The following is a 15,541-nucleotide window of genomic DNA, read 5'->3' as shown; positions in this document are numbered from 1 at the left end:
ATATATATATATATATATACTCGATAAATAAAATAAAAATTCAGATGGCTTTAGCCAGCCTATATCAAGCACTAGCTTAACAGCTAGCTGCTAACTTCAGTACTATCCCCACAATCACAATAATAAAGTATATACTGTTAAGTAAATAGCTCTCAATGAATCACTTATTTCCTCGTTAAAATGGCGGCGCGCTTCAAGTAATTAATCACCGGGAGGCGATAAACCCCGGCGATAATTGAGGCTTGTTTTGCTTTATTATTCTCGACGTGTCGGGCGTAAGACAGGAACCATTATAAGCAAACGAGGCCGCAACATTCATTTTAGCGGATGCATTTTGTCGATTGGGAAAAAAAAAAGGGAGGCTGAGCGTGTTTTTGCGGTGGCTCACGGCAGGGAAAAGGCCAAACTTTGTTGACAGGCTTCCCTCTCAATCGCAGCGCATTTGCGGCCGCTTTTTCAATTACGGCTAATCAAAGGCGCCATTATGATGACGGCCCACAGTGCGCCTTGATGGCGGGAGGGGGTGAACATTTTCGCACGGCATCGCGCCACCGCCGCCATTAAATTACTGTCGGCTCTTATCTCCGTGCTGCGCTAATCTCCTGCTGGGAATTTGAAAACAGATTTGTATTTCCGACAAAAAATAGTTCTTTTTCAGATGGATGTTTCAATAATAGTTCTAACATGATCAAACACTGAAGCGGGGTCTAGCGCTTTTAAAATGGGGGGAAAAAAAAGGAAAATGAGCCATTTTTTAATATACATTAGATGGAAATAGTTCAAATAAATCGGCAATGTTTTTTTTTAAATGACCAAGAAAATCATGGTCAAAAATTGACTCATTTTTGCTTATTTTTCGAGGAAAAAAAATTGGAAAAAAATCTACACAAGGATAACATATTGTATAACGATCACATTATCTGTCTAAAATTCGTATTTTTATTGTTGGAAGAGTTAAATGTTTAAATATAAGAAAATCATTCGAATAAATCGGCAAAATTAAGTTTTGGCCATTTTTCTGCCGAATGTAAAGTCCAACTAAAAATAGTGAAGGACCAAATATTGTTTAACAGTCAAATAATCTGCCTAGAATTTCTAAAATTCGTATTTTTATTGTTGAAAGAGCTAAATGTTTAAATATAAGAAAAACATTCGAATAAATCGGAAAAATTAAGTTTTGTCCATTTTTCTGCCGAATGTAAAGTTCAACTAAAAATAGTGAAGGACCAAATATTATTTAAAGGTCAAATAATCTTCCTATAATTCAAATCATCATTACAATCATTCAGGAACGAAGATAAGAAAAAGAACTTGCCAAAAATTTGACGGATTTTTGTCGATTTTTCTCACTTTTGTAACGTTAACCAAAAATAACCAAGGACAAAGTTTTGCAAAGCAGTCAAATGATCTGTCATCAAATTCTTATGAAAGTGATAAATCTACGAGGCGGGAAGGTTTGATGTCACGCCCGGGTTCTTCTGAGACGGCTGGAGCCCTTGCCGACGATTACGCCATTTTTGTGTTAGCATGCGAGGTGTGTCGCGCCGTCTCGGGAGTTCCGATTACTTGCTGCGCCGACTTCCAGGTTGGCGCTCGGGAAACGGATCGAGCCCGTGCTTTTTTTTTTCTTCATGTCTGGTCTTACCACTTCCGCAAGCGAGATTTGAAAGTATCAGACGCAGTCAGTCAAAGGTTGCGGCTTGGTTTGATTAGCTTTCAAGGGGTGTGCTCACAAGTGGGGAAAAATAAGTAAAATTTTTGGAAAGGTGGATGAAAACGGCAAAGTTTTTTTTAAACATCCATGTATAGGAAGGCTTTTTTTATGTTTTGGTCTTTTTATTTGTACGTTTTTATTTTACATTTCCAATTATCTAGGCATAATCTACAAATCCACCGGAGCAATAATACTTTTTAGAATGTCACTTTACTTTATTTTAAGGTCATGCAAAACACATAAAAAAAACATGTATACTTAAAGTTTTTTTTTTTTTCTAAAAAAACAAGCACATATAGTAAGGTTGTTTTGTTTTTTTTAAACATCCATGTATAGGAAGGCTTTTTTTGTTTCGGTCTTTTTATTTGTACGTTTTTATTTTACATTTCCAATTATCTAGGCATAATCTACAAATCCACTGGAGCAACAATAATTTTTAGAATGTCACTTTACTTTATTTTAAGGTCATGCAAAACACATAAAAAAACATGTATACTTAAAGTTGTTGTTTTTTTTCTAAAAAAACGAGCACGTATAGTAAGGGTTTTTTTTTTTTTTTAAACATCCACGTATAGGAAGGCTTTTATTATGTTTCAGTCTTTTTATTTGTACGTTTTTATTTTACATTTCCAATTATCTAGGCATAATCTACAAATCCACCGGAGCAATAATACTTTTTAGAATGTCACTTTATTTTAAGGTCATGCAAAACACATAAAAATGTATACTTAAAGTTTGTTTTTTTTTTTAAAAAAAATGAGCACGTATAGTAAGGTTTTTTTTTTTTAACATCCATGTATAGGAAGGCTTTTTTTGTTTCGGTCTTTTTATTTGTACGTTTTTATTTTACATTTCCAATTATCTAGGCATAATTTACAAATCCACCGGAGCAATAATACTTTTTAGAATGTCACTTTACTTTATTTTAAGGTCATGCAAAACACATAAAAAAACATGTATACTTAAAGTTGTTTTTTTTTTCTAAAAAAACGAGCACGTATAGTAAGGGTTTTTTTTTTTTTTTTAAACATCCACGTATAGGAAGGCTTTTTTTATGTTTCGGTCTTTTTATTTGTACATTTTTATTTTACATTTCCAATTATCTAGGCATAATCTACAAATCCACCGGAGCAATAATACTTTTTAGAATGTCACTTTACTTTATTTTAAGGTCATGCAAAACACATAAAAAACATGTACACTTAAAGTTTTTTTTTCTAAAAAACAAGCGCGTATAGTAAGGTTTTTTTTTTTTTTAAACATCCATGTATAGGAAGGCTTTTTTTGTTTCTGTCTTTTTATTTGTACGTTTTTATTTTACATTTCCAATTATCTAAGCATAATCTACAAATCCACCGGAGCAATAATACTTTTTAGAATGTCACTTTACTTTATTTTAAGGTCATGCAAAGCCCGATATGCACCAATATAGCGAATATCGGGCCCGATTATCAGCCTATCCGATAATCGATCACTCCCTAGAGGAAAGGTCTATTCCGCGTGTCCCGCAACACCACTGAGAGACGTTTCTGAGCGAATGACGGTAATTAAATGCAGGCATGGCGAGGGTGTGGATTTGTGTCCCAAAACCTGATGCGGATGCGCGCCTCATGTAAGTCAATAGTTTGTTGACGTCTCACCGCGGGGAGGCAGGGAATTATTTATTGCGGCATACATGCTACGTACGCCCGCTCGCATTAGCATAATTTGCTGATATTTATGGTGTGATGGTCTATATTTGGCGGCGAGTAGGGAAAAAAAAATGTTTGATCTCCCGCGACGTTTCAATTCAACTCACATGAGAACGTCTCTCATGATCAAACGCCTGCCGACTCCCCAAAGTCACAAGCCAGTTTGCCTTTCGGGACCTTCAAAGTTACTCGTAATTTTCAGTGTCAACCCGAAGAGTCAAACTTGCCATTTTCTCTCATCTTCAGCTTTTTCAAGTAAGTAAAAAAAATCGTAATATTTTCCCGCACCGCAGTTCGAGTCTACGTACTTGTGACTAGTGTTGCCATGATACCGTTTATTTCAGACGGAGTAATTTTGTGCTTATAATTGAGTGTATAATAATGTTCCCTCTGGGTTATGTTCCCAAAAATGGCCGTAATCTGCAAGGTAGAAATTTACCTTTTTTTTCCCCCTCAAAAAGCTGTTTTTTTACAGGGAAAAAAAGTCTTACTATAGCCAATCTGTTTTTTTTTTTAAAGACTTACCATATATGGTAGTTTTTTTTTTTTGGGGGGGGGGGGGTATTTTGTAAATACATGAAAAAAAGCCTTCCTATACATGGATGTTTAAAAAAAAAAAAAAAACTAAACGTGCTCGTTTTTTGGAGAAAAAAAACAACTTTTGCATGACCTTAAAATAAAGTAAAGTGACAATCTCAAAAGTGTTATTGCTTCGGTGGATTTGTAGATTAAGCGTAACTGTACACACTTTTTTTTTTTAATTAGAAGCCTCTTTTTTTAAAATAGCGAGGTAAACCTGCAATAGATATGGACATAAATGAAAATAAATGTTTTACAGGTTGATTTTTTTCTTAAACAAATACAATCCTTATGGTTTGACTGGTTTTACTTCAAAGGAAAAATTGTAGGAAAAATAGCGGGCTAAACCTGCAATGGGAAAGGTTATGGTCTGAAAAAATTGAAGGAACACTGTCCTCGTCCATCATATCAATAATTAGACTCAAATATCAAACTTATTTTACACACACAATCATTATCCTTCAAAATGTTTTATTTTATACTACTAATACTATACTTATACTACTAAATTTTGATGACCCAACGTTTCAAAACGGACGCAGCTCCTCATCGTTTTAGAGTTGAGTGGATGATGAATCAGGTGGCACGGCCCATCATTTGAACGAGATCTCTACTCTCACTTTTAAGCTTCGTTTTCAACTCCTGTTACTTTAATCCGTATGCAAATGAGAAGTTAGCAGCAAAGCGAGCACTCGCAAACGTGCTTTAGAACTCTTCATCTCATCAATCTTGACCACCGCCGCGGCATTTCCGTGGTTTTCCGATTGCTTTCGCACAGGGGCCTTCATAACGCGCTGAAGGGGGCTATTAAAATCGTAGTTCCAACAACCTGAACCTCAAAGAATCGCTGAAGAACTGCAATTTCTTTCATCCGCGCAACACCCGGGGCAACGTTTCCCTATATGTTTTCTCCTCTCTCCTCGCCACAGGAAGTGGAATTGTGCCGACTCAGCAGCCAAGAAAAGCTGGGGCTGACTCTGTGCTACAGGACGGACGAGGAAGAGGACGTTGCAATCTACGTCAGCGAGGTGAGGACACCGCAAAGTGCCATACATGGCGATTATACCAACACGGCACCAATAAGATACAAGTTAGAACTTAGAATGATCTCCTTTAGGACTCTAAAACCTACCGTTACATGCTAGATGGTATATAATTATTAGTCTTAGAACGATTGAGACGATTCCTGAATGTCATATGAATGTTTTTTATCAGCCTCCTTGACTGCCGATTATCAGTATCGGTCTGTTAAACTTCGTTTTCAGATTTTCCGTATCTCAAGGTCTGTTTGCGGGGCAGATGTCTGAGCATGATTTGTGATTGAATGAGTTAGTCCGAGGCAAGTTAGCAGGGAGATAAAAAGAGGCTTGTGTCTGTGCCCTACCAGACGAAAATTAAAAAAAAATACAAGCTAAACAAAAGGGGTTCAAGGATTGACCCCTGAGGGACTCCACGTCATGGCCATTGGATCAGTTCTGAAACTTGCACCGGTCACGGAATAACTCCTGTTATTTTAAAGCTTCCGTTAATAACTCCTGTTTTCCAAGTAGGAACCAAACTATTTTAGGACTGTTCGATTTGATCGCACCGAAGTTGCCAACCGGTTCACAAGTATATTATGATCCGGTGTATCAAAATGATAAGGGCAAACTAACGCCGAAGTTTTGTCAGATGAACACACGGGCACACTTTGACGCGTTGCCGTTCTCGCGCCTCCGTTTCTCTTAACTTTACTCTGAGATTCGTTTGAAGTTGAAAGCAGAGGGGAATATAAATCTGCGCTCGACAGCTACTGGCAGCATTTGTTGGGTAAAGGGGAGAGGGAAAAAAGTCGGGATGAAAAGTGTGCGCCGCATTTCGATGAAGCGACTGAATGTCACTGTCTATAGGAGGCGTTGCACTCCTTGATTTTGAGCGTGGCGTATAGAAGGTCAACTTACCTTAGGGTGCATCTGCCGTGGTTTTCTCTGAAGTCTTTTCGTTCATTTTTCAGTGGACTTGGAAAAAAATGTGAATTACAAGAAAGAAATTGTCAGTGTTCTGTAATTGCACACTTTGCTGGTAGATTACAAAGTTCACCTTTTACCGTTTTCTTTAATGCCGTAATTCTTTGGGGGTATAGTGTGAGCAGTTGTTTTCTGTGTCTGAAACATTTAGAATGGACGCAACACACCCAGTGAGGGGTGAACGTTTGCGGGTATTGGCGACGCTGGCAAATGCGCAACGGTGGTAGCTCTATTTACGAACGCTTCCTGTTTTGAAAAATTCAGCTTACGAACCGCCTCGGCCATAAAATATTGTCTCTACTGACGAGAGAAAATTCAAGATACGAATGGCGACATTGTTGGGTTGTAATATGAGACACAAGATACCAGTACTTGTGCCGGCATGGCTTTAATGTAATACGTGACCAAAAACTTTGATGTCTAGGTATATGTTACAGTTTGTGTTGGGTTAGGGGTTAGGGGTTAGGGTTAGGGCGTTTTTCCCACAAAAGAGACAATAATTTTTTGCATTGTTGTTTCCTGCGGTCTTCCACTTTTCATCTTTACTCGTTTCATCCAAACTTCCCACCAACAATTCAAACCGCAGAAATAACAAACATAAAACTGACATTGTTTACGGCTAATATTGTACATATTCACATAAAAACACATAACAATACACCTTGGGCGGTCGCGTCTGATGTTTATGTCGTTGGCACATTGTTAGCACTTTAGCAATGACATCAGACAGGAAGCACTTCGCATGAGCCCAAACTTAAGTAAACGTATGCACTCAGAATCATCCAAAAAATAAATATTAGTGCTCCTGTAGACTTGTAAATGATTCCTGTATCAATGGGGAAAAAAAAGTGTATGTTAACATTTTACAATTTACACCGCAGAACTAACAAACATAAAATTGACATTAATTACGGCTAATATTGTACATATTCACATAAAAACACATAACAATACACCTTGGGCGGTCGCGTCTGATGTTTATGTCGTTGGCATATTGTTAGCACTTTAGCAATGACATCAGACAGGAAGCACTTTGCATGAGCCCAAACTTAAGTAAACGTACGCACTCATCCAAAAAATAAATATTAGTGCTCCTGTAGACTTGTAAATGATTCCTGTATCAATGGGAAAAAAAGTGTATGTTAACATTTTACAATTTACACGGCAGAACTAACAAACATAAAATTGACATTGATTATGGCTAATATTGTACATATTCACATAAAAACACATAATACACCTTGGGCGGTCGCGTCTGATGTTTATGTCGTTGGCACATTGTCAGCAATGACATCAGACAGGAAGCACTTCGCACGAGCCCAAACTTAAGTAAACGTACGCACTCAGAATCATCCAAAAATAAATATTAGCGCTCGTGCTAACTTGTAAATGATTCCTGTATCAATGGGAAAAAAAAATGTATGTTACCATTTTTTATGCATTTTTATAATTTGATAGTATTCATTGATAGTCTTTTGGAGCATTTTGGGGGGCTTGGAATGGATTTGGCTATTTACATGTAAAAAGCGTCTCTACTTATGAAAGATCGACATTACGAAATTACTTACCGGAACGAATTAATTTCCTAAGTAGAAGTACCCCTGTAGTTTGAATTGACTGGACGTGCCCCTCCCACATGACTAAAAACAATATTAGCTTCAATTGACTTTGTCCCCTGTTGTCCAACCCCCCCTCAGTGGCGTCTGAAGCCACGTCCCGGTTTAATGAATGTCGGCGCGTACCGCAGTTGAGCGTGATGAAGACGAAGCGCCGCGGCATCCTCAAAAGACAATAAAAAGAATTGATGGATACACACAAGTCCCGCCCCCCCTTGTCGTGTCAAATTAACCGCAGCGGGTGCACGCCGCGTCGGCTTAGAGTGATGATGGGGTTCGCCCCCTGACCTTTTTGCGTCATGCTCTGTTCACAGATCTGTCCCAACAGCATCGCCGCCAAAGACGGCCGCATCCGAGAGGGGGACCGCATATTACAGGTACGGGGGGGGGGGGGGGGGATAAAAAACTGATCACACTCAACCGCTGTCCCCCAGCATGAAGAGTCCCATTCATTTTTAATGGCCGCACATTAAAGGGGCCTCTGGCTGTTTTACTTACAGACTCAGCACCAACTGTTTTTTTTTTTTTTTCCCGGTTCTGGATGGTTGCTGCGTTGCAGCTTGGACTCTCCTGTGGGTCTCCAAGACTCAAGCTGGATGTTACTTAAGTGTGGAGGACGCACTCTTAATTTTGGGGGCGAATTCTCGTATTTTGTACGTACCGTGGAAAAGTCCGCAATCAATAAACGAGTCAAATGGAATATCTTTCCGTGTGCTCTGACCACCGTTCTTAATTGAATCAGATGGAGACATCATAAGTTCTTTTTTTAGTAATATTCCGGTGTGTAAACAAGGATGGACTCGGACGTTGGTTCAGCCTGCTTGCTTCTTTTATCGCAAATAGTGCCGTAGCAACCTCAACTAAGACAAACTGTCCTTAATTTTTGGAAAAAAAAGTGTGTGTTATATTTGGGGAATTACGGTATATATCAAAAACTATCTTCTTGACCTACCTATGTTCTTTCTTACTTTTCTTTCTTACCTTTCTCATTCTGTTTAGCTTCTATCCAGGAATTTTTACACATCTTAATTGAATCAGATGGAGACGTCATAAGTTTTGCACAATTCTTTTCTTTTTTTAGTCATATGCCTGTGCGCAAACAAGGATTCACTCGAACGTTGGTTCAGCCTGCTTGCTTCTTTTATTGAAAATAATGCCGTAGCAACCTCAACTAATACGAGTTGTCCTTCATTTTTGGAAAAACAAAAGTGTGTCTTATATTTGGGGAATTACGGTATATATATCATAACTATCTTCCTATTTAACTAACATAACTATTTCTATTTTCTTTCTTACTTTTCTGTCTTACCTTCCTCAATGTTTTTAGCTTCTATCCAGGAATTTTAAATTCCATTCTTGATTGAATCAGATGGAGACATCATAACTTTTGTACGATTTTTTTTTCTTTTTTAGGAATATTGGTGTGTAAACAAGGATGGACTCGAGCGTTGGTTCAGCCTGCTTGCTTCTTTTATTGAAAAATAAAGCGGTAACAAGCTCAGCTAACATGAGTTACTGTGAGTTGCAACAGGCACTTGCTGCTAACAGCCAACTGACGTCCGCCCTCGTGATCGTCCCGGTAATTATTGTTCATAACAATACCACTTTTTGAAATTTACACATCAATTCCGATGAATAACTTGAAATTAAACACTTTTTTGGGGGGCTAAAACCGACTCTTTATTCTTGACTTAATTGCGCGGCGGTGTTTGCTGAGTGATCTGATCCAGAAGAGGAGTTGGGGGGGGTTGTTTACGCGTACATTGGCGCCATTATCCGCCGATGACAGCGCCATTAGTCTGGCCGGCCAAAAGATGGACGCTCGCTGTCGGCGGCCGGTTAATTGTACGGCGAGATGTATGTATGCGCCGTCTTCCCACTGTAGCGCCGTCCCATTCATAATAACCGCCGCCGCTGTTGTGCTCGGGCTTTTTATTGCATATGAGCTGACCTCTTTTTGCGGGCGTAAGTACTCCCCGCGCCCGTGTACACCTTTGTCTCGCGCTAATCCGGTTTTGGTGTCATCTTCAGATTAATGGCCAAGATGTGCAGGACCGAGAGGAGGCCATGGCTGCGCTCGCCAACGACGAGTGCCGCAGCATCGTCCTGCTGGTCGCCAGGCCAGAGATGCAGGTTAGAGAGCAAACAGAAAAAAAAAAAAAATATATATATATATATATATATATCATATTTTCAGCACTATAAGGCGCACCTAAAAGCCTTATTTTTTTTAAAAAGCTAATGGTGCGGCTTATAATCAGGTGCGCCTTATAAAAGGATCGACATTGAGTTATTATGCCATTGAGAGTTTAGAGTTATTATTTGAGTTATCATTGTTATTAAGTTGAGTATTGCTATATTGTGATTGAAAAAGTTTTAAAATATGTCATGAATTGAGGGTGCGGTGCGCCTTATAATCCGGTGCGCCTTATATATGGAAAAAGTTTTAAAACGTGCGCCTTATAGTGTGGATAATATGGTGTATATATATATATATATATATATATATATATATATATCAGTATCAGGTGGATACCTGGCCTCATTTAAAGGTTAGGGTTAGGGGTTCTATCCTCCATACTAATATTGGTCGCTCTCTTGAAGCAGTTTTACGAATTTGAAATGACAAATTAGTTGGATATAAATTTTCCATTGACATTGACTTAGCGTTTTTTAAATAGAGATTGTTTTGGAGGGGATTTTGTGTATAAAAAGTGCTGGCTGTATTGGTACTCTTTATCGGTGACTACTCAAGAGTTGAGTACTCACACCGGTATCAGTATGGGGGGAAAAAAAACTTTGAATGAATACTTGTAAATATACTTCAGTTTTTAAGACTTTGTCCCATTTTTCATAAGTTAAGCTAAGTGATAAGTTGTTTTGGTGCTTCGGGTCAACCTCAGAAGTGTTTTGATTCGTTCCACGTCTTGCTTGGTGTCACTTCACACCAAAAGCACTCTTGGACGCCACCTCATCACGTCTATTTTTTATGTAGCGCACACTGTAATTGACTACGGACGCAAAGCGATAAAAGCTAATGGCATGCTAATGCGGCCCGGGTTCAGGCCGGCGGCCGAACAAGCGGAAGGACCCGTGCCGCAGTGCAGCTGAGCCGGCAGCCATTTCTAATTAAAAAGCGCGACTCCGTCGTAAATTGAAAGAAAATTTGCGATGTGGAGGATTCTCATCCGGTGGGAAAACACGGAGACAGACCGTATCTCATAATGTCGCCGGTTCCTCCCAACAGAGGGTCGAAATAGAGGAGGCAACTCGTTTTTTTTTTGTTTTTGACGTGGGTTCGTAAATAACAATTTCCTCTGTTGGCAGCTGGAAGAGGCCTGGCTGGATGACGAGCACAGCGAGTTCCTGGAGCAGCTCAAGATGGAAATGCTGGAGGAACAACAACGCGAGGAGATGGAGTTGGCCGCCTTCCAGGAGGAGCAGGACAGCGTACAGGTCGGACTGTCTGCTCTGTTTTATCACAAACGATCATAAATCGATGAAACGATCGTAAATGAAAACTCAAGCTCTAATACTGGGGACAAATAGCTGCGACCTTGACCTTAAATGTGACCTTGGCTGATGTGCTTTTGAGTTCCATGGGTTTAAACTACGGATCGACGATTTTGAAGACTAATTGAATTGTGCCCGCCCCCGCCACTTTCTCAAGAATTTTCCTATGAAGACAGATGAAATTTTAACAGGCCATAACATAAAGACGCGCAACGTTCACGAGTTCCGAGAGTCCGAGGCATATCTCGAGTCTTTACTCGACGGGTCTAAGTCGAGTCACTCGCGAGTCCAAGTTACGAGTCCCCCGAGTGATTATAATGATAATTTAAATGATAATTTTCCAATTTCCCCACCCCCACTACCCACCCGTCCACAATTACGTTTTCAAAAGTTGGCAAGTACGAAGCTACTCAAGTACTCCAACAAAAGTATACCTAAACCGAATCAAAACTCAACTTTTGTAAGCCCGACCCCGGGAATACTGGGAATATATTACACGTACAATTATGTAACGAATGTCGGGACAGCGACATTTACCAAGCAAACGTCACGAAGCCGAAGAAGTTAAGGGCGTTCTCGTTTTTGTGACCAGCGGGAAGACGACGACAGGCCCACCTGCTCTACCCTCACCCGGCATCAGGACAGCGGGCGGGTCCTGAAAGAGAGGCAGGACAACTGCGAGCGCAACGTCCTGGCGCATATCCAGAGGCGGCTGTCGCAGTGCCTCCGGGAAAACCGTGACCCGCGGCGCCCGGAGGGCGAGGACGAGGAGGAGGCGGCGGCGGCGGCGGCGGCGGCGCAGGGCGATCGCTACCAGCAGCTCCTGGAACTAAAGTGCCAGATCCGCAACAGCGGCGAGTACGACCTCTTCTACAGCCGGCGCAGCACCATCGAGTGCAGCGTGGGCGAAGCGGGCGGCGTCCAGCGCGAGCTGCGCATGCTCAACGAGGAGCTGCGCAGCATCGAGCTGGAATGCCAGAACATCATGCGGGCGCACAAGCTCCGCAAGGACCGGCGCTCGCCCGGCCCCCTCCGAGGGGAGCCCGGCAAAGCCGAGCCGGCCGACGTCAAGGAGAGGCCGGAGAAGTCGGACAAGGACAGCTCCAGCGCCTACAACACGGCCGAGAGTTCTCGGAGTACCCCTCTCGCTATGGATCGCTCCCCGGAACACTCCCTCCAGAGGATGGTCAGCCTGACCAACCGGAGGAACCTCCGCGGCGGGCCCTCGCTCGGCCCCGGCCGCCGGGCGCCGCCGCTCGGCAAGGGCAGCAGCCCGGAGCACAGCGACCCCTCCGAGTCGGACCGGGCGCTCCGGGCCGAGGAGGAGGAGGAGGAGGAGCGGCGCCGAGGGAAGGCCGAACCCCGGGCGGCGCAGATCCCTTACTTCTCGCCGTCGCAGAGCTCCCAGCAGCGGCAGGCCAACGTCCCGGCGCACGCCCGCCACTACCAGAGCTACATGCAGCTGATCCAGCAGCGCTCGGCGGTGGAGTACGCCCAGAGCCAGCTGAGCCTGCTCAGCGTATGCAACAAGGAACCCCTGGCGGCGCCGCTGCTCCTGGACGAGCCCAAGATGGAATGGAAGGTGAAGATCCGCGGCGACGGCACGCGCTACGTCACCAAGCGGCCGGTGCGCGACAAGATCCTGCGGGAGCGGGCGCTGAAGATCAAGGAGGAGCGCAGCGGCGGAATGACCACGGACGACGACGCCATGAGCGAAATGAAGATGGGTCGCTACTGGAGCAAGGAGGAGCGCAAGCAGCATCTGCTGCGCGCCAAGGAGCAACGCAAGCGCCGCGAGTTCATGCAGAGGAGCCGCCTGGAGAGCCTGAAGGAGAACCCGCAGAGCGGCGGCGAGGCCAGCATCATCGAGCTCAGCCACAAGAAGATGATGAAGAAGCGCAACAAGAAGATCCTGGACAACTGGATGACCATCCAGGAGCTGATGACGCACGGGACCAAAGCTCCCGAGGGGGCGCGGGTGCACAACGCCTTCCTGTCGGTCACTACGGTGTGAAACTCTACGTACAGTACGTACTTTCTACCCGTGGTGGTATGCATCTAATTGCCTCGTTCAATGTGGCGTTTTTATGAGGACGAGAGGAGTATTTTTCACACTTTGTACACCCAGATAGCATTTTGTAAAGAGTTTATCCGCGCCATCCCCTTGGACACTTTTCTACCGTTTGACCACGCGCTCGCCTATTTTCGCCGTCCCCGCGCGCCTCCGACTTGGATGTTCGTTTTCGGTTCCGCTCGTTCGCCCGAACGTCCGGCCCGGCGTTTTTGACACTCGAGGGAAGACGGGGGTCGGCGGGGTATCTAGCGGAGGATTTTGACTATTCTGAGAATCGGACGAATTTTTTCAAAATCGCAAGTTAGATTTGTCGTTTGAATATAAAAATTCAGAGAAAAAATGTCAAATTCCTCACTTTGAAATGAGAATTCTGACTTTCCTAAGCACGAAAATCATTCTGTAAATTTTGACTTTAAACTTGTTTTTTTGGCTTTATTTTCAGAATTCTTTAGTTTCTCATTTGAAAATAATTCTGAAAATCTAAATTACATTTTTAGGGACTATTCTGACTTTGTGGTGAATCTAATTGAATAATATTCTGAAAAATTCTAAAATAATTGAAATCACAATTCTGACGAAATTATAACAGAAAACCTTTTTCTGACTTTATTCTTAAAATTCTCAAGATAGCTTTCTCATTTTAATGTAATAATTCTGAGAAAAAAGTCACATTTTTCATTTTAAAATCAGGATTCCGATTATCCTAGAATTTTGTGACGAATCTAATTTAATAATATTCTGAAAAATTCTAAAATAATTGGTCACAATTCTGACAAAATTATAACAGAAAACCTTTTTCTGACTTTATTCTTAAAAATCTCAAGATAGATTTCTCATTTTATTGTAATAATTCTGAGAAAAAAGTCACATTTTTTTCATTTTTAAATCAGAATTTCGATTATCCTCAGAAAGTCAAAATTTTGTCTGCAATATTTCTAAGAAATTTAATAAAATTCTAAAAACTTCTAAAATAATACAATTCTAAAATAATCCAGAGTACAGTCAGAATCATTCAGAATATTCTCATAATTTTAAAGTCAGAATTTTGCGTGTGATAATTCTAATAATTTTAATAAAAAGCTCAAAAAATAATCCAATCATAAAATAATTCCGAGAATAGTCAGAATTTTAAACTGTGATTATTTTTATTTTATTTTGTTTTGTTGCATTATCCAATGTTTTTTTGTTTTTTTTTGTAATATTTTCTTTTTCCAAAGGTGAATTGTATCGTTTGCCACTGAGCAGGACTCAGCTGATTGGAAGTCAAATTGAACTTGTGCTTTCTTTCCAAAATCATAGCCGAAAAGGGAAATATTGTAAATTTCACATCTGGAGCAGATGTTTGTTTGGAGTCTTTGTGCCATGGTTTCACGTCAACGCGTAGTCGGCAAATGTGTAGCCAGTTGAATTAAAAAAAAAAAAAAAATGTGATGGTGCTCTTTGAAATTAAATGACAATAAATTGCATTTTTTTTCCCCTTTTGAACAGATTTCAGGCTGGGCTGCTTGTTTTTTGTTTGTCCGAAAAGGACATTGGACATTTGATGTCTTTTCCATCTCGTCTCTCAAGTGCTCCATGTCAAATCCAAAGTTTGAAGCAAAATCATCAATAAGTCAAATGTTGTATGCATAACATAAGACACACTTTCAACAAAAGAAGCGAGCAGACCGAACCGACGCTCGAGTCCATCCTTGTTCACACACCGGAAAATTACTAAAAACGAGAAGATCGTGTAAAATGATGTCTCCGGCTGATTCAATTAAGAGAGGCAAGGTATGGACCGGTTCGAGACCACTGAAATACATTCAATTAGACTCGTTTTTTGCAGTCTTTTGTCAACTTCGGGTATTTACAAATCATCTTTACTTTTAATTTCTAATTGTCTATTAATAAAGTTTGACTGGCTTATCTGATTGTTTTCCCTTTGGCGCAGCTCCATCTAGTGGACGCATGGTGCAAGCCCAGCCACTACTGTAGCTTCTATTCTGTGCGCCTTATAGTGCGGTAAACTGAACGACTCTCACTGCAATTGAGGCAAGGTATGACCCCTGTGTGCACCGGTTAGAGACCACTGAAATATATTCAATTACATTCGTTTTTTTAATTGCAGTCTTTTTTCAACTTCGGGTACTTTCAAATCATCTTTAATTTTTTATTTATAATTGTCGATTAATACAGTTTGACTGGCTTATCTGATTGTTTTCCCTTTGGCGCAGCTCCATCTAGTGGACGCATGGTGCAAGCCCATTCACCACTGTAGCTTCTATTCTGTGCGCCTTATATATATATATATATATATATATATATATATATATATATATATATATATATATATATATATATATATA

At 41.1% G+C, this 15,541-nt stretch overlaps 1 protein-coding gene across 2 annotated transcripts in view; it reads left to right on the top strand.

Annotated features, from left to right (window-relative positions):
- LOC148422874 (PDZ domain-containing RING finger protein 4) overlaps positions 1 to 15,122 on the top strand; it is a 115,238-nt gene extending 100,116 nt beyond the window's left edge. For both annotated transcript variants that reach the window (XM_088418332.1, XM_088418333.1), the window contains exons 4-8: positions 4,914 to 5,012; positions 7,921 to 7,983; positions 9,638 to 9,739; positions 10,934 to 11,062; positions 11,712 to 15,122. In XM_088418332.1, coding sequence (XP_088274458.1) covers positions 4,914 to 5,012; positions 7,921 to 7,983; positions 9,638 to 9,739; positions 10,934 to 11,062; positions 11,712 to 13,133 — 1,815 coding nt within the window. In that variant the 3' untranslated portion in view covers positions 13,134 to 15,122. The remainder of the gene's footprint in view (positions 1 to 4,913; positions 5,013 to 7,920; positions 7,984 to 9,637; positions 9,740 to 10,933; positions 11,063 to 11,711) is intronic.
- Positions 15,123 to 15,541: the final 419 nt, after the last annotated feature.

Source organism: Hippichthys cyanospilos, chromosome 6 (assembly GCF_059441005.1).
Source record: "Hippichthys cyanospilos isolate Australia breed blue-spotted pipefish chromosome 6, RoL_Hcya_1.0, whole genome shotgun sequence".
NCBI lineage: Eukaryota > Metazoa > Chordata > Actinopteri > Syngnathiformes > Syngnathidae > Hippichthys > Hippichthys cyanospilos.
Note: the sequence above shows the minus strand (reverse complement) of the source record. Positions and strands in the feature narration are given on the sequence as shown.